At 37.8% G+C, this 19403-nt stretch overlaps 1 protein-coding gene across 2 annotated transcripts in view; it reads right to left on the bottom strand.

Moving 5' to 3' along the window:
* Positions 1 to 5613: 5613 nt before the first annotated feature.
* Positions 5614 to 19403, bottom strand: part of LOC135077003 (neuropeptide CCHamide-1) — a 33448-nt gene continuing 19658 nt past the window's right edge. Inside the window, exons 3-8 of one of the 2 annotated variants that reach the window (XM_063971591.1) lie at positions 18178 to 18255; positions 11997 to 12032; positions 8870 to 8961; positions 7237 to 7328; positions 6730 to 6835; positions 5614 to 6190 (exon numbers count right to left, since the gene is read on the bottom strand). In XM_063971591.1, the coding sequence (XP_063827661.1) occupies positions 6167 to 6190; positions 6730 to 6835; positions 7237 to 7328; positions 8870 to 8961; positions 11997 to 12032; positions 18178 to 18255 (428 nt within the window). In that variant the 3' untranslated portion in view covers positions 5614 to 6166. The remainder of the gene's footprint in view (positions 6191 to 6729; positions 6836 to 7236; positions 7329 to 8869; positions 8962 to 11996; positions 12033 to 18177; positions 18256 to 19403) is intronic. The other variant, XM_063971592.1, reaches the window with a different exon arrangement.

Genomic DNA, 19403 nt, shown 5'->3' with positions numbered 1-19403 from the left:
GATTACTATGGTATGCAACAGGCAAGAAAAAAAAGTTGTTCAGTAAAACATGGTGTTTTGCGTACAAAAATTATAACGCCATATTATGTGATTGCAGGTTTGATTTCAGCTCGAGGTAATATAGATCTGGGGGCACGGCAGTGCCCCCACCAAGTCGAGCAAAAAAGCGGCACGGCCGTACCATCCTTTTCTCGAAGCAATTCAGGCCATTTTCGACTGCCTGTAACTTCGTTGTGGATAAAACTAGAAAGCTGAATTTTCATTAGCTATGCAGGCATTGTAAAGACACGGTATATTTAAAATTTCATTCAATTTGAACCAGTAGTTTAAGAATTATAACGGGTCAAAGTTACTTAATTTTGTCACTCACTGACTCACTGACTGACTCACCGATCATCAAAACTCTAAGGCACTTCTAGCAGACCTAGAAGCTTCAAATTTGGAATATAAGTAGTGTTTGGTGTATGAATCAAGGAAAAACTAAAATATTTGGGGGCACGGTAGTGCAACCGCCAAGTCGAGTAAAATTTTTCAATTTCGGTCCAGTTTTCTAGATACATAACTGCTGTCTACAAAATACAAAAAGAAATGAGATTTGGGGGCACGGTAGTGCAACCGCCAAGTCGAGTAAAATTTTTCAATTTCGGTCCAGTTTTCTAGATACATAACTGCTGTCTACAAAATACAAAAAGAAATGAGATCCCATCAAAAACAATACTTGTCAAAAAAACCAAGTCTCGCAACTCAGTTGTAGAACAACTGAGTTGATAGATTAGATATTATTATACACGATAAGACAGTTCCTGCTAAGTAAGTAATATCGCGTCTAAAACTCATACATCTACAGACGAATTATCGTTCAATATTGAAGTATGAATAAATGTCCACTTTTGAGCGCTATAAAACCTTTTACTTTTGAAGTCGATTGTGCCACTTGAACCTTAACCTCTGCGACCTCTGCGTGCAGGATCTAAACCAGTCAACCGCAATTTAAGGAAAATAAGCCCCCAAAAATATTCCTTGAAAGATATTTTTCCCAAACGTCGTTATTTTTAGATTTTAGTTATTTATGGTAAGACTTTTTGTAAAATAGCACTTATGAGAACTGAATGAGATGTAAATGTATTTAGGTAACTTATGTGAGTCCTACCTAAGACCTAAGAAAATCCTAAACTAACCTAACCTATTCTGTAGAATCTAGACGCATGTTAACGTAAATAATAATTAGGAGTAGTAGGTAATTATTTCAATCTTGTATCTACTAATTATCTGCCTCAAAGAGAGCGGAGCTTAAAACATGGGATGGCGATTGAGCTATATTTGATATTTAATTGATTAGGTACGTTATCCACTCCCACACCTACTGCTTCACTACACTACTGCTTCTGGTGCAGGTCGCGGGAAGCACCAATGTATATGCGGGCAGCGCATTACCGGTCTTTGTGGAAATCCTTAGGGGAGGTATTTGTCCAGCAGTGGACGTCATTTGGCTGAAATGAACCGACGTTTTGCACAAAATCGTCATCATCATTACCATTTCAGTTACAGAACGTCCACTGCTGAAGTTCGACGGCTGAGGCATCTCCGAAAGATTTCAAGCTAGACCGATTGGTAGCGGTGCATTCAGCGACTTCCCGCTACTTTTATGAGGTCGTCTGTCCACCTTGCGAGCCACCCACTAAATATACATTTTAAGAGGAGAAATCTCGAAATAATTTCCACAAAGGAATTTCTAGTGGTCTTGCTCTGGCTTCTCCGCCTTTGTTAATTAAGAACAACAGAATATGATACACGATATCACTCCAAATGAACCGAGCTGCAGTAAATTCGTACGTTCGTTGGACAGTGGGCATTCTGCTTCTAATTGCGAGCGGCATTTTGCCGCTCATTTGCAGTTTGGTCTAAGTAAAAAATGCAAATGTGATCCTCTACTATTGTATTTTATTAATCCTAAGTCTTTAACTAAACTGTTGTGTAAAAATGTGTGTGCGCTAATTTGTGTAAAATAAGGATCACACAGCTTATGACCGCAGTCTGTGGAGGAATATTATCCGTGTGGTCGCGATCTTCATCAGTGAGGGACCAAGGAAGAAGAAGAAGGGATCTTTAAAATAGAACGTACCTATGTTCTTCACGTATTTTTGTTAGCCACCAGTTTGTTTATGACCAGGGCTGTAGCAATGCAGCCGAAACGTCAAGCTGTGTAAGTAATACTCATGTTTTTCACAAAACATTCGCCTTCTCTAATTCTCTACTTTAATTAAAATGGAACGTGAAAGTTTAAAATCTTATCCATGGTGAGATTTTTCTTGATTATTAAACTTCGCTGGAGTTGACAATTTGGGCCAAATCTTCCCATTCGTAAGTTGGTGTAATTTCACTATCCTCAAAGGTGGAGGTAGGCAACTATGCTTTTAGGGGAGGCTGGCCTAATATGCCTTTATATCTGTGATTATGAAGGGAATTATCTTAGGCACATATGTAATGATAGCGTTTATGTACTTAATAACCAACCAAAGTAAATATAGGTTGTTTTTTTCCCCTAAATACTGTTTTTAGGCTGTTGTACAAAGAAGCCGTTTTGGTATTTTTGACGTGCTTATTTGTCTACCTATATTTTGTATTGAAATTTTAATGTGAGTTCGCTGTTTTGATAATTTTACTCTACACTTATTTTAAGCTGTTATATGGGAGATAACACTCTTAACAGCCATTTAGTCATATTTTTCTTGTTATTTAAGATAAGCCATCTCAAATTATCATTAATAATAGTATTTGGACGTTCCTAAGTATTGTATCTTACCTACATTTCAATGTGTTGTTTTTATATTAAATACACTTTATAAAATAAAAAATGCGAACTGAATTTGAGAACTTCCTCCTTTTTGAAGTTAGTTAAAAAAGCGTAAAGAGCTGCAATCTGTTTACTTCCAGTTGGGATAAGTATCATCTGCTAATAGCCCACCCTCCCCTTCAAATGCTCCAGGAAATCTATATCTATAAAAGCGAAAGGTCACTGGTTGACTGACTCACTCATCACGAAATCTCAGAAACTACAAGTGCTAGGAGTCTCAAATTTTGCATGGGGTTTCCTTTTAGAACGTAGGTGCTCAGTAGAGGTGGGCGCCACGCCGGCGCGCCGCCGCCGCCGCGAATTTTTTCACGCCGCCGCCGCCGACGACCAGCTGTCGGCGCGCCGATACTGATACTGTACAAACTATTTGCAATTTATTCCTCTCCTATACTGTACTAATTTGTGTTTCAAACGCAGAAGAACTATCTTTTTATTGAGTTGAGCGTCTATTCTAGTTCAATAAAGTCCTAGTATAACTGCGACCGGTACCGATCTATTGTGATCGCCGCTATTTTCCTTACAGTTCGCCTCCGAGTCCTGCATCCATTAGGAATTGCAGTATCTTTTAGGGAGCGATATGTTTTACATCTTGTTGGCTTAGGATGTGATTGCCCAGGTGTAAGCTCCGCTTGCGCATCAAAAGTCCGCAGTCCGTGAGAATGTGTTGTGGCGTTTCATCTGCCTCTTGGCACATCCTGCACGTTCTTGATTCGGACAGTCCCAAAGTGGACAAGTGCTTGTTTAAGCTGCAGTGTCCAGTGAAGGCTCGAACTAAGATGCGCATTTTGATCCTACTCAGTCCTATGATCTGCTTAGAGCATTTTCGGTCATAGGCTTTTATAAGAGTTTTGGAATGAGTTAATCCTGGCGTGTCTGACCATGCCTTAAAGGATTTGTTTAAATAGATGTTCTCCAGGGTCATTCGAGCGAGACTTTTGGAAATGCCACAAAAGGGTTCTGGACCATATTGTGTTCCCTCCGCTCCCGCTCTGGCCATTTTCACGATTCCCGCGTGACCTGGAACCCATCTCAGCGTTACTCTGTTACGTTTTCCTAGGGTATTCAGTTGACTCATGCAGTTTTCTACCAACTTTGAAGTGATTAAGATGGAGTTTAAGGCCATCAGCGCGGCTTGACTGTCTGAGTTAATGTAAATTATGTGGTTGGCATAATTTTTTCGCAGGTTAGCTTCCACACATTCAATAATGGCGTAGACTTCTTGCCTGAAAGATAGAGGCAAATTTACCCAGGCTTTGAGATAGCCTAAGCTTCGGCTGCTCTCCATACACGCCAAAGCCTACGTTAGGGCCCATTTTTGACCCATCAGTAAACCATATTAAAACAGAAGAACTAACTATAATATTTTATCTTTAATGCCATATAAATTGGTACACAAGGCGAACTTAATGCCGTTGATATACTAATAAATTGATTGAATAACTTAATACTAACTATATTAACATTTAATCAAGGACATTATTCAAGTTACTGCTTAATTGATCGCGAGAGGCGCCGGTCCCTCTTGCTGTCAAGAAAAAAATCCCCGCCTTCGTCTGGCAGATAACCCACACTATTGGACTATAATTTAAGCGAATCACACACACAGAGATTGGCAAATATGTCTCGGAATGCAAATGGGAACCACAACCTCTGGAAGGCAACAAAGTACCTCCCTCAAAGTGTTCTCCGCTTATGACCCATATAGTATACCCGACCATAAATTTTGGCAGAAACCATACTAACCATAATCAGTACAATGTTTGGAAAAGAAAGAATCCTGTACGTCTGCTTTCGCTGCGGCTTCAGCTGGGTTTATCATAAAGGACTACTCTATGAAATTAAAAAGTACCTTCTATCACTTCTACTACCTGCTGATGGATTCTTATCTCAGTGACAGACAGTTTTAAATCAAACTCGGTGACAAAATCTTCTCTTTTTAGCTGCAGAGCTGGAGTACCCCAGGACTCTGTACTTGGTCCGATACTCTATAACATCTACTAGTAAAGTAGCCTAGACACCAGAAAACTACGGCATTCCTCTAATGTAACTGTGATCTTAAAGTGACTAGACTGTTGCAAAGTAAGCCCCGAAGTCTCACCATATATCATTTAAGACGTGAAACTTATCCTCCGGCCAATCTAGACCTCGACACATTGCTGCAATCAACCTGCATTAAAATCCTGGACCGTAGGATGACATGGAAAGACCATAAATTTTAATATAAATAAAACAGAACTGAATATAATATTCCACCGACAGTCAGCTAATCCAACATTAACTATGTGCCTCCAAAGAGCTCAAAAATACATGTTAAAGGTACTTTTATCGGCACATTGTTACGCTCGCCTTTAGGAAGTACACGAGAACCTGATCTCAGCCAAACCTGCTATCCAAATATCAAAGTACCTATCTATGATCAAGAGAGCTAATTTACTAGGGTAAACCATTGCTCTAGACTCTAGTGGCTCAAACCCCAACCAACTGCAAGTCACCTGATTAGTCTTGACGACAGAACAGATACTAAAAAAACCGGATTTATAAAAAATACCTAATGAACAAAGGTCAAACAAGGTCACGCCGCCGACGCCGCCGCCGCCGAGGTCAAAAAGTCGGCGCGCCGCCGCCGGCCAATTTTATATCGGCGCCCACCTCTAGTGCTCAGTAAGACGGGATTTTGCAAAATTCAACTACTAAGGGTAAAACGGGATCCACGCGTACGAAGTCGCGGGCGGTCGCAAGTATTGAAATAAAGACACACAAATGAATCTGCCCTATATTTCACAGGTCCACATTTTATAAATAACACATTCAACAATCATGACTAGTGCAGTCCTATGCGAATTTATATAATTTATATAACAAAATCGAAGTATACATCTAAAGCTAAGCGTTTAGATTTCGTATACAGTTTTAGATGAATGTAATATAAAGAAACACTTTTAGTTATGTAATTTATACAAAATAAATATTTAGATTTAAAGTACTACAAAATTTATGACAAAATAAATATTGTATTTGTAATAAAACTGAAGTTATAAGTTACAGAATTTACTTAGAGTAATGGTAATAGGCTAAGTGGAATAGAAGAAAATTATATTATACATAGAAGTGGCACATTTTACCCTATTTTTATATACTTTACATCTAATTGCCAATTGCAACCCAGCCTTACAATTGACATAGTTAATTACAGGTATATGGTATAAATTAGAGTATTATAAATGATAAATAAAGGAAACATTTCAAATATAAATTAGGAAGAAATGAGGTGAACTTAACGTCAGTCGATTTTATTTAGATAACTACGAGGGATTACTTATCTTCTGATGCCTCTCTCTGAAAAGAAAAACATTTCAATTAGTCATTGGTTCAAATAATCGTAGTTATATTTATGTAAGTCTTTCACTAGCTCCACTAGGTCTAGGTGGACTGACGATCTGGTGAAAGTCGTGAGAAGCACCCAGATGCTTGTTGTTAAGAAAATCCTTGAGGGAGGCCTTTATCTAGCTGTGGACGTCATTTGGCTGAAACGAACGAACGGAGCCTTTCACTAAGCCACGGTATTAATCCATTTAATTCTTTGTAAAATTAAATATCGTGGCTTAGTAGCGTGGGCAGGCCTCCTACTAGGTGGACCGATGATCTAGTAAAGGTCGAACCTGGATCCGGGCAGCGCAGGACCGTTCATTATGGAAAGCCTTGGGGGAGGCCTTTGTCCAGTAGTGGACGTTATTTAGCTGAAACGAACGAACGAACGAAGCTAAATCAGCATGCTTATAGCAAACGCAATCTCCTAAAATTGGGTCGGGTCATTCCAGACTTGTCAGTACCTAGGTATGATTATTAACTAAAGATAAAGTCAATTTATTTCTTACCATGATTTGCCACAGTTTGATCTTGGAAATTAGGTCGTCGTCCAGCATCGGTTTGGCTTCTAGGGTCTTGGGGCCTGTCTCCATTGGCATTTCTTCGTTATCAGATCTAAAATTGAAAATAAAACGTTTCTATGTGATTACTTAACAAAAACAAAACTAAACTTCTAGTTAGACAAAATTCTAAGTTTATAACCTTGAAAAGATAAATTAGCATACATTATTAAACAAATTAGAGTTTTTACTTTATTTTCCTCAAAACAATATCGTACAATACACCATCAATTAAATTTTAAGCTGTTCTTGACAACTACTAGCGTTATCTATTGACATTTTCTTAAAACAAAAGCAACAACGCCACTTGCAGTAATTTTCACAGTGTACATAAAACCCACACCAATTTCCACACTCCTACACAACCACTCAAAAGATGGCGCTATGGTTGCTAAGCGAGCGCTAGCATACAGCTAGCGCCATCTATTGGGAGTTTTCCGATTTAGGGAAACTTACGTGACTTTTTCGTTTGACGTGTCGTTTGGCACCTCCACCTGGAAGATGGCGTTAAGGTCTTCGTTGTTGTTTGAGGCCTGACGAACGCGGTTCTGAAAGTTGAAAAATTAATAATTTATATTTGTTGTTGGAAAATATGTACGAGTACAAAATAATCAGTATTAAGCAATACAAATACAATGCTGAATTTCAATTATGAGTTCTTTACAAAAATCTGTATTGAATATTTTTTACGCCGGCACAAAAACATTCACGGATTCGAACTCTTAACTGCTGGATTATAATGTTAACAGTTTAACATTATAATCCAGCAGTTAAGAGTTGTTACCCTGACAGGATAGTGTACATTATGTATAAAAACTAAATGTCTTGATCCATCTTCTACTGGCAAGCTCATAGATGAAAATCTACTTACTATTAATTCTAAATACGTATTCGTACTAGCTAGTTTTCCTTTTACATATTTCATGTAACACGGAAATGGCTTGGATTCCATAAGTAATCCCATCTTACTCGTGCTAACATTATCTGCATACGTAACAACATATCCGTTACCTAATCTATGGATTTTGCAAGTTTATCCAATTTTCGTGTTACTGTTTTCTTTTACACGACCTCCATTTTGCATATCTTTAGATGTTTTCCATAGAAATATAGATTCCTTCCAAAATATAAATTTATGGAATCAAGGCATAAAAAGTTCATATTGTTTCACAAGAAAATAACTAAGATTATCGTTATCACATTACGATTTATTTTATTAACAGATTTATATAGCATTTGACGCATTTTCAAAGTGTACTCTAGATACTTAGGCCGAGTTGTACCACCTAACCGTGACCTAACTTTAACCGTAACTATAACGATTTTGTATGGAGTCTGACAGATTTTTGACGTTTGTCGAAGTTAAAGTAAGATGATGCAACTCAGCCTTACACAATTATTTATTTTTCTATAAATGCTATGTAAAACAATTACAATAAGGGTAGTAATGCCCTGTAGGGCAAGACAATAAGGACCATTATAACGTGTACCCTGAATACTGAATAAGGGGTTTTGAATAATCAAAGGGCAAAAATAATAACCATGAATTTTAACATTCCTCGTAGCTACAGTACAACAAATCAATTGATCATTTATTTAATACCGAGGAGGGATGTTTGGCAATTTGGTATAGGATAGTTGTTTTAAAGTTTTATTTTGTATGCCCATTTCTTTCCCCGGAATAATGCATGATTTAAAACCTTAACCTACGCTCTTATTCCTTGTGGAATTAAAATAAACCGGTTAAAGGTGAGACGAACTCGCAGACGAGGTTATATATTTCAGATACTTCCTAATTGGAGAGTGAGGTACTCTCCGAATTATTTACACATTAATTTTATACTTATAGATTAATTTCCCACTAGGTGGACCGACGATCTGGTGAAGGTTGCTGGAAGTACTCTAAATGTGGGCAGCGCAGGACCGGTCATTGTGGAAATCTTTAGGGAAGGCCTTTGTCCAGCAGTGTACGTCATTTGGCTGAAATGAATTTTCAAGTGTAGGTAGGTCAAGCTACCTCCCATACAAATTTGATTCACCTATTTTGGGACATTCTGTTTGAAGGTGCATAGAGCTGAATGTTGCTTACCAGTTCAGCGTTGGAGGCCATGCGTCGGAGCATGGTGGTGAGATACCAGTCGGGTGCGGTGACCGGCGGCCGCCCGGACCTCTTGCCGTGGGCTGAAACCGAGTAAGTAAATTTTTATAAATTATGAAAATCTAACTTCGCTACAGTAAGGCTGAGTTGCACCACCTAACTTTAACCGTAACTATAACGATAACCGGTATTTTGTGTATGGAGTTAACAGATTTTGATTTTTGACGTTTGTTAATGTTATAGTAGGAACCCAGCTAGGTTGGCTGGATTGCACCATCTTACTTTAACTTTGACAAACGTCAAAGTTAACGCTAAGTCTTGCGCGGGTGCACGAAACGTGTGTCGATTGCACGAAACGTGTGTCGATTGCACGAAACGTGTGTAGATTGCACGAAACGTGTGTCGGTATCCAAAAATGTTTATAGGCGAGGATCTCAGGAGTTGGAGAGAAGTTAGAAGTACCTATTTAATTGGGTCAAAATATTGTCTGCTGAATAATATTTGCGATTTTAGATGCCTATACCATTGAACCTTTCTAAAGGTTGTGAAATTTTCACCAACGTTTCAAAATCTATTGACAAACTTTCATAATCTTAATCAAACCTTGGTAAATTACGTTGACTGACTACAGCTTAGAAGCTTACGGCGACAACGGTGGGGTTGTGCTAATTGGCAAGTTAAATGAATATTATTAATATAACGCAGCGTAATATTCATAAGATCCGCCAGTTCATTAATAAGTCGCTTTTATTCTGGGTAAATGTGAAATAACATAGTCATACAATTCTGTACGTACCTAATGTAAAGTCACGAGCACAAAAACTTATGTACTTAGACTAACTATTACTATTAACTGGCTGATAAACAAAGCTTACTGTTATTACCTATTTAAATAAACATTTTATTTCAAATAATGAGATTCCATTTTTAGGATTGTAATGGGGGAAAGGTTTGGGGTAATTGTTGTCACACTCGAAAAATATTCACATTCACATCTTTTGGGCGATGGGAAATATATTTACTCTTATACAGATCACTATGGGTCAGGAAATCAAAAATTGAATGAGACCTCTACTATGAACGATGTACTTTAGAAAGGCCGAAGCTTTTTATTGGGTTATTTGTTGCAAAAACGAAAATTTTAAAATGGGTGAGAAAGTTTTCTCAGGGAAACTATGTAGGTACCTACATCAAAATTACTTTTACAAATTGTTTCGTTCACAGAAACCGTATATCTTAATATAAGTACTAGTACAGGTAGGTACTTGTAGCGAAGCTTTCTTACAAAGCTCCATAAGTCATTGTCTTTATGCGACTTTGTGGTTGACAGATAAAGCTTCCTACTATTTAACTGGGCTTTTAAAGCTGGAATCTATTTTTAAATGAAAGCTAGTGTTGTAAATACCTACAGTGCCTATCGATGTTTACCCAGAAAACTAGTAAGAATATCTATAGTTTTATTGGTGCCATCGTTATCTCAGGTTTAATAATTGTTTATTGTCCGACTATATTAGGTACTCGTATGTATTATGATAGTTGCTTATCTTATATCAGTCTAGTAACAGATACATTTCAAGCTAGAATTGAAAATGTCTGTCATAATAGTAATATTGTTACGTATTAAATAGGGTCTTATTAGGGCACCAATACAAGCCAAAAATATCTTGCTGTTTTTATTGCTCTACCACTAAATATCTACTAGAGTAATGATTTAATCGAAATTGGACCTAAATAGTGTCATCATTAACATCACTACATAGTTTCATTAATACTATCCATAAGACTATCGATAACTTGGAATTACACTACATATAGACAGCACTATTCCGTACTATTACAATACCAATAACGGCCCAAATAAAAACACAATCGCGCTATATCGCACCATCTGCATCATTTCGCGTTTCAGTCTCGTAGTTATCGTTTATATTGCTATCGTTTAATCCCAGCTTACTGCACCGATAATAATAAACATTCTCGACTGGCCATAGTATTTATTTCGAAAGCATGATAGGAAAGTAATTGACGGATTATCTTGGGGTAGAACATTGACTCGTTCATGTGATGTAACGTGACGTCAAGTCATCATAATGAAGCTTTTAGGCGACGCTTTTGGGTACATGATGATGTACGAATTATAATTATTACTAGCTTTCCGCCCGCGGCTTCGCCTGCGTGTAATTTTGTTTGTCACAAAAATCTTAATCGCGCGCGTCCCTGTTTCAAAAAACCGGGATAAAAACTATTCTTTGACCTTTTCCGGGACTCAAACTGTGTCTTTACCAAATTTAATCAAAATCGGTTCAGTGGTTTAAGCGTCAAAGAGAGACAGACAGACAGAGTTACTTTCGCATTTATAATATCAGTATAGACTAGTATAGATTTCCACCCACAAGGTGGACCAACGACCTCATAAAGGTAGCAGGAAGGCGCTGGATGCAGGCCGCTACCAACCGGGCGATGAGGAAATCATTGGGGGAGGCCTAAGGCTCAGCAGTGGACGTCTTGTGGCTCTTTGCTTCTTATAATTGAATAGTAGTAACGCACGATCAATAAAATAAGCACCTTTAAGTATGTACTAGAATTAAACTACATAAAAGTTCATATATCTTCGTTCAACAAAAATCTATCTATTATATCTATAAAAGCGAAAGGTCACTGATTGACTAACTCACTCATCACGAAATACAGAAATTACAAGTGTTAGGAGTCTCGAATTTTGAATGGGGGTTCCTTTTTTTGCTTACTCAGACGAGATTTTGCAATTTTTTTTTTAATTATTAGTAATTTGTTATTACACAAATTACTAATACTCCCGTTAGCCCCTCGTACTAAGCTAAAATATGATTGTATCACGAGTGAGCTCACCACAATAGTCGAACGGCCGGCGGCGGGGACCGAACCCGCGTTCCCCGGATAACGAGTCGGCCAGTCCGACCCCTTCACCGTTCGGCTATCGTGGCTTTTCAACTAATTCAACTCCTAAGGGAGGTAAAACGGGATCCATGAGTACGAAGTCGCGGGCGGCCGCTAGTACTAAATATTTTCTTTTAGACGTCTATTAGTTACATGAAAATAAATGATATTAATGTAATTTATTAATAATACTTCAACTCACCTCCCCAGCACGAATGCCCGTAACTTAAGCACGAACCTGAAAGACAAATAGTCAATATGAATCTGAAACTAATAAATGTAATCGAACAAACATTGGTTTTGCTAGTTTAAAATATTTCAATGTTTTTGTAGGACCATATAAAGTTAAATGAATAGTAACGCGAATTGTTATTATGGGTCCACTAGTTGTTGATAGCTGAATACTTGATTTGTTATATGTGGGGCTGTGTAACAACTGTAACAAGTAATTTAACATGCGTAATAACAGTTAACAGTGTGATTGTTATCTTATTATTTAATTATATGCATAGATTTCTTACATGTGACACCGTTTACTTATTATTATGTACATTGCATAATTATATAATACATGTTTTTATTCCATTAGAAAACATAAAATAGAATAGAATTTATTTGCTTAAGTGGTAACTAAGGATGAAACACAACAAACAATATTATTATAGTCCTTTCAGAAAAAAAAAATGATTTGATTTGACCATTCCTGACTTCAGATTCACCTTACTTGTTAAAAAGTTTATTCTGTACATCAAAGAACATTATGCATATGGCTGACTGTACACCATGTTGCATTAGGGTAAGTGTCCACCTAATGCGCTATAGCTGGGCTATAAACCAGCTCTCAGACTTGATGCACCGAGTAATCAAATCGTGGCTAAGTGGCGTGCACTATGTGGACGCAGCCTTACGTTAAATGACTTGTTGACGCTTGGTTAAATGCTAAAAGGGGTTATAGGCAATTACAGAGTGTAATTGACAAAAGTTTGGCTAAAGAAAGAAAAGTGGTTTTTAATTCGTAAGTAGGTAGGTAGGTACCTACTCTATTGCCTACCATGAAATAAATGTAAAGTTTGTCACTGTCTTAAACGTATTAGTTGTACAGAATGGCTTATTTATCGTCGCTTTAGTTAGAGTGAAAACTTCGGGAATTCATTGCTTCTCATATTTATGTACCTATTTTATGCATTTTGGTCAATCTTACAGAATATAGCAGTTCTGGATATAAAAACAAGTTTTAACATATAAATTGACAAAAAAACATAAAAGACGTCGTACAAAAATTTTACAGCACGCAGTTTTATCCTCCTCCTGAAAAAATACTTCTTTTACACTTAAGAGGTTTTCACTCTAAGGCGTCGTTATGAGACTCTAAAATCAGGACCTACCATATATCGTTATTAAATGCTTTTAGATCAATGAAATCGATGCAAAACGTTTGCTCGACAATCTTGTTCAATCTTGGTTTTGTTTTATTAATAAAGTTGTACCATATAAATCGTTTAAGTACCTACATAGAAAGCCAGTTAGGTAATAAGAATCACATAAAAGTATACCAATTTTTGTTTAAGTAAGTACTAAAAAACTCATAAAACTCATTTATTTTTGCAAATAGGCTTTTAAAAAGCACTTTTACACGTCCCAGTATTAACCCTATCACTGCTTCAGGACAATAAATGGGCCAGTGCTGAGAAGAAGCGGCGCAAGAAGTCACTAATATTAATGCTACACTAGATTTGTATTAATAATGGTAATTACATTTCAAACGCCAAATCATCACACTACAATAATAATAACCACATTTCAAAACTGACTCACATCGAATTATTCCAACAAACAGCGATATATTACAAAGCTCTAACAACCCACTACAATACTAATAATGACAATTGTATTACGGAGGACATATTTTTATTAGGGACTCCCCCGCAAAGTTGGAATGACCATAAACAATCGTATTTGTTCGTAACAGCCATCGACATAAATCCATTGAACTCATAGGAATTTCCCAACGGGGTACTAATGTCAAGTTTTTGGCCGAAGTGACACGGATTGGCCCATTTCAATTGGACACTGATTGGGTTATATTATGAATAGATTGATGACAGAGGAAAGTTTTATAAAATGAAATATGGGAATAAGGAAATTGTCCTATTAAACGTTAAGTAGACACATCATTAGTAGGAGCTGGATGCAGACCGCTGCCAACCGTGCGATGTGGAAGTCATTGGGGGAGGCCTATGTTCAGCAGTAGACGTCCTGTGGCTGAAATGATGATGATGATGATGGGACACATCATTATTTTGTACAAAATTGTCTATGTTGTCATATATTTGAAAATGATATCTCTGGATGGATTCGCGAAATACCCATGTTAATATTGCGACATAAATCAGAATGGGATATAGGCTATTATTATTAAGACTTAATTAAAAAAATGCTTTTTAATATCGGTACTAAAAGCTACTTTTTATTACAATAGGTTTACTATAACGGCCCGTCTATTGTCCTTTACTAATTAAAAAACTTCGAATCTCAACTTTGTATCTTCAAAAACTTAATTATCGTTTTTAATTACGTCAAAGAGGTGCCGACGTCGATATAATTTGATTAAACATATGTTTCCGAAGCCTTTCTAGTAGTTTCTAGTAAGCACTCTAGCGGATTAATGTTTGGTTCGCATGTCTGCCACACTTACTTGTGTTTTCATTGCAAATTGCATACAAATATTAAGTCTTTCTAGTTACCGATCATAGTGAACGTGGTAAAGTAAGCTCATTTCTTAGTAGGGCATGTTTTTTTCAGGCCGTTGAATGCACTGCTACTGGCAAAACTATATTTCCGAGTAAAATAGCTTTTTGAAGATCTAATTGACTGATTGATTATTCAATCGTCGGATTACTTTTAACTGAAGAATAAGTTTGGCTTATTGACAGTTTCAGTATGGGAAATAAGTCAAAATGTGACATGTTTATTCCTTGTTGTAGTTCCTGACGATTGAAAAATCGACCCTAAGTAGGTCGTGCCATAAAATGTAGTGTGCATGGCCCATATGCACTTGGTAGGTAGCGGTCTGGTATTTTTTTTTACCCGGCTGCGCCAGAAGGAGGGTAATATTTTTTACTCTTTACAATCGGTACTACGTTTTGGGTTACGTTAAACCTTTACTATTTACTTCAAGATTTTCCTGAGCTTACTATGTATTAGTACGTTATGCAGTGACGTGTTTATTTTTTATGTAATTGTAGTTGTCCAAAGTAAATTAAATGGCAATTTTTAGGGTGTTTTCCACTGTTAATCACAGGGCTTCAACAGTTTGTTACTAATCTAGTACTCATTAACGCGTGGGTGTAACAGTAAAAGCGAGTAGAGTTCCAAGTGTGTGAAATTGATTGCATATGATGTCCTGAACAAAAAATAACATAAGTACGAGTAATAGGTTTAAAGACTTTGTGACGCTTTTCCCACTTATTAATTGAGGTGTGGTTAATGAATGTTTATAAATCTCTCACGCAAAGTTGAGTTGCCAGTGCCTATGAACGACAGTGGCAGATAGACCTGAAACTAAATAGAGCGTTAGAAATAGAAAATCCAATGTATGTTCTAAATTATAGCAAAATTTAATCGTTTTAGCCAATTGCAGTCCACTTCTGAAGTAGCTTCTGACACCTCTCATCGAAAACATCTGGATGGAAGAGGAACTCCCAGACGATTGGAATAAGGGGCTTTTAATTACTGTGCCAAAGAAGGGGGATCTAAGCCAGTGTAGCAATTGGAGAGGCATCACTTTGCTCTCGATACCGTCAAAGGTTTTCTGCAAGATTATCTTGGATAGGTTATCGGGGGCCGTTGAACCTCTTTTGCGTAGGGAACAGGCTGGCTTCCGCCCGAACCGCTCGTGCACCGACCAAATCAATACTTTGCGTATCATTTTGGAGCAGGCATCAGAATGGCAAAGGGAAGTCTACCTAACCTTTGTAGACTTTGAAAAAGCCTTTGATACGCTGAAGTGGGCAAGTATATGGTCGCGACTCGCTGACATTGGTGTCCCGCCGAAAATCATCGACCTACTGAAGGCCATCTACAGGAAATATTATTGTACGGTGACTCACGACGGCCTCATCTCAGAAGACATCGAGGTGCATGCGGGCGTCCGGCAAGGCTGCCTGCTTTCGCCCCTTCTCTTTCTGGTTGTCTTGGATGGAGTCATGAATCGCGCATATCAAGACCAACGGCGTGGAATAGAGTGGGGTATAATCGGAGTCTTAGAAGACTTAGATTATGCCGATGACCTCTGTTTGCTGAGCCACACGCATCACGATATGCAATCCAAACTTGATGACCTACATCGAGAAGCGGGTATCACAGGGCTCAAAATTAACTGCCGGAAGACCCAAGAGATGCGATCTGGAGTGAGAAATTGCACGCCATTACGGATTGGTGCAGAGGATGTGGCACGAGTCCACAATTTCACCTACCTCGGGAGCGTCGTGTCAGAAACTGGAGGTACCGAAGAGGACATCACTTCGCGCATTGCCAAGGCTAGAGCCACCTTCGCACAACTTCGCCCCATATGGCAGTCACGGAAATTGACCCGAAGGGTCAAGATCAAAATATTCGGGTCCAACGTTAAATCCGTTCTGCTCTATGGGTGTGAAACGTGGAAGGTCACCAAGGTTATCTCGCACCAGCTGCAGGTCTTCATCAACCGCTGCCTTCGCCGAATTCTCGGCATATACTGGCCCGAGAAAATCTCCAACGTCGAGCTATTGGAACGCTGCCACGAAATTCCGATCGACCAGCAGATCAAGCGCCGCAAGTGGAACTGGATTGGCCACACTCTCCGAAGGAACCCCGATCACATCCCTAAGCAGGCTCTGGATTGGAATCCCCAAGGAAAACGCAAACGTGGTCGACCCAGGCAAACTTGGCGGCGCACTGTAGCGGACGAGGCGAAGAAGATCGGCAAGACCTGGAGCGAGATCAAGCGAGAAGCTCAAGACCGAACGAGATGGAGGACTGTTGTGGACGCCCTCTGCCCCATCTAGGGGACATAGGACCATAAGTCAAAGTAAGTCAAGTCTGAAGTAGCTTCGTCCAAGGAGCGTCAAATAACCCAAACTCCTTTTTTCATTTGGCTACTGTCTGCCTTTTTCTAGAGGTATGATACTTTTGTAAAATGTAGAGTCATTACAAAAGATTCAGATTATTAACTTAATTAAAACTTAATCATTGAGCCTTGACAGTGAGCAGCTATTCGCCAAATAAACATTTTAACTATGTTCTAAGAACAACGGTCTAACGGTTCCCTAGAAACATATAATTTAAAAATCATATTAAAACCCGTGTGTAGTGGCGTGTCGCTTGAAATGATAATTGTTACACTATAACCTTTAATAACCTCCGAGAAATAATAGTTACAGAGTACTGGAGAGTTTAGAGAAAAACGTTAAGTAATTTTGAAGAGAAAATTAGTATGGAAGAAGCTGCCCCAATCTTAATCATGTTTTTGGCATAAGGGTGTGATTTGTTGAAATGTGAATAGAAATTAAGATGATTACTTCAATAACATTGCTATTAATGAACTTATTTTTCTTACATGTAGATAAATTTTTATCAACACTACATCTTTAATTCTAATTTGACAGATGTCAGCTAAGAGGCTGATAAAAACCTATTAAGATTACTAGTAGACTACCGTTACAGGTGTAGAACTTACATACCTATACATATAATAGTTTTATAATCTCAAAACGTGACTATCGCCAAAGCTCGTGTTGGTTGTTCTATTTGGTGTAACAAACTACCCTTGTGAAGCTGTGAACGCCTATTATATCTACTTAAATGGAAGCGCAACATTTGGTCCATGCGGCTTTGGTTGTGTTTGCGATCGATAAATAGAGCAGTCATTCGTTAATGAAACATGTACAAAGTGGGTGTTTTTGACATGAAAGCGCTACATGCATCTAAACGCTTCAGCAGAATTGGTACTTTTTTGCATATGTTAATTTAGCAGAAACTGGATAATTTTTACAATAGTTGCTTCTACTGTGCAATGGGTTGACAGAATTGGGAATTATAATTGTTGCCTATCAAGATGATACATTTATGGTAAACTAAACATCGAAGGATTTTTATGTGCTGCACGTGAACCAGTTACAAAATATCAAATTTTCGTCATAGGATGTTGAAATTTACTCTTATGAGCATAAGGTTCAAAATAAAACAAGAACAATTTGACATTAGCAGGTGTGTGCTGTCACTGTACATGCGGATGATAACAACATGTAGACATTTATTTGACTGTATTTTATTCATGCAGTGCGACTCCCGTTAAGGTCGGCGCATTCGCCTCAAACAGCCAAAGCGCATGCCACGTGACGTACCTCCGCGCTGGCTGCGCCAACCGTTGACCTTCTCGATAAGGTTAGAGGACTTGCTGCCTCTACTGTTAATTCTTTGCTCTGTGGATGAAATTACAAGGTTAGGGACAGACACAGAACAGACAACGTGACAAGGTATGAGCTCTCAAACAGACAGAATAGACAAGGAGACATAAGGAGTGAGCTCTCAAAAAAGAAATATGCCTACATTTTAGTTGTAAAACAGAGGAGTAGAGACAGGAATGAATGCGTAGTTTGTGATGCGGTGCCGATAAAGGGACGTTACAGTGTAGTATGCAAATTTTATTTGGTGTCGGTTAGCTGTGTGCAGTTTCAACCTTTGATTTGGCACGTGTACGCAAAATTCACTTAGTTTTTGTTTTGTTTTCGTTAATGTTAAACATATTATGCTCATCTATTATTCAGTTGTTAATTTCAATGATTTGACCGGTATTAATGATATAATTATTTCTTTTTTACTTTTTTAAATCCTTCATCAAACGAAAATATGAGTAATAATTTTCTGTACATTAGGTACCTACTTATTAAACTTACAGGACTATTCTTAACAACCTGAATTTTAAATCGATTTTTTCTTAAAGTTGTGTAAAACTGCATACTAAATGAGTCATCCAATGATCACAAACCAAACAAAGAACCGAATGGGTTTTGTGACCGAGAGATCTATTCAGTCCCCTTTAGTGAATGACTGTAACACCATGTTATTGACTGCAGGGAAATTGTAATCCCCTGCAGCGCCGATGAGACGTATCGACACCGCACGCAGTTAGATGGCCTTTAAAACAAACGTTACGCGTTATTGAAACGACAATTGGATTGTGTCGAATGCAATTGCAGCAACATTAATGCTTTTGGTGCGGAAATAATGAGTTATTAGTTTTTATTGGGTTTAAAAGTTGTAAAATTAAATGTACTCGTTTCTTTTGGAAAATTATTAAAAAGTACACATCATGAGAACCTTTGTATTTTCACTGGCGCTGAATTAGTCTCGACTCTACCAAAAATCGATTGATTAATATACATATATTAAGATAATTTGATTCTCTTCGGCTGTCTTACTCTTACTGTATCGCTATATTAGAAATGAAAAATAACATGTGACTGTGTTATTAATGATAGTAGATCGAATGATTTGTTACGTGTTCTCCATTAGGTGATTTTATAAACAGAAGTTAAATAATAAATTAATTGTTCACAGCCTCAATTTT

This window comes from Ostrinia nubilalis, chromosome 12 (assembly GCF_963855985.1).
Source record: "Ostrinia nubilalis chromosome 12, ilOstNubi1.1, whole genome shotgun sequence".
Taxonomy (NCBI): Eukaryota; Metazoa; Arthropoda; class Insecta; order Lepidoptera; family Crambidae; genus Ostrinia; species Ostrinia nubilalis.
This window is presented reverse-complemented; position numbering and strand designations above follow the sequence as displayed.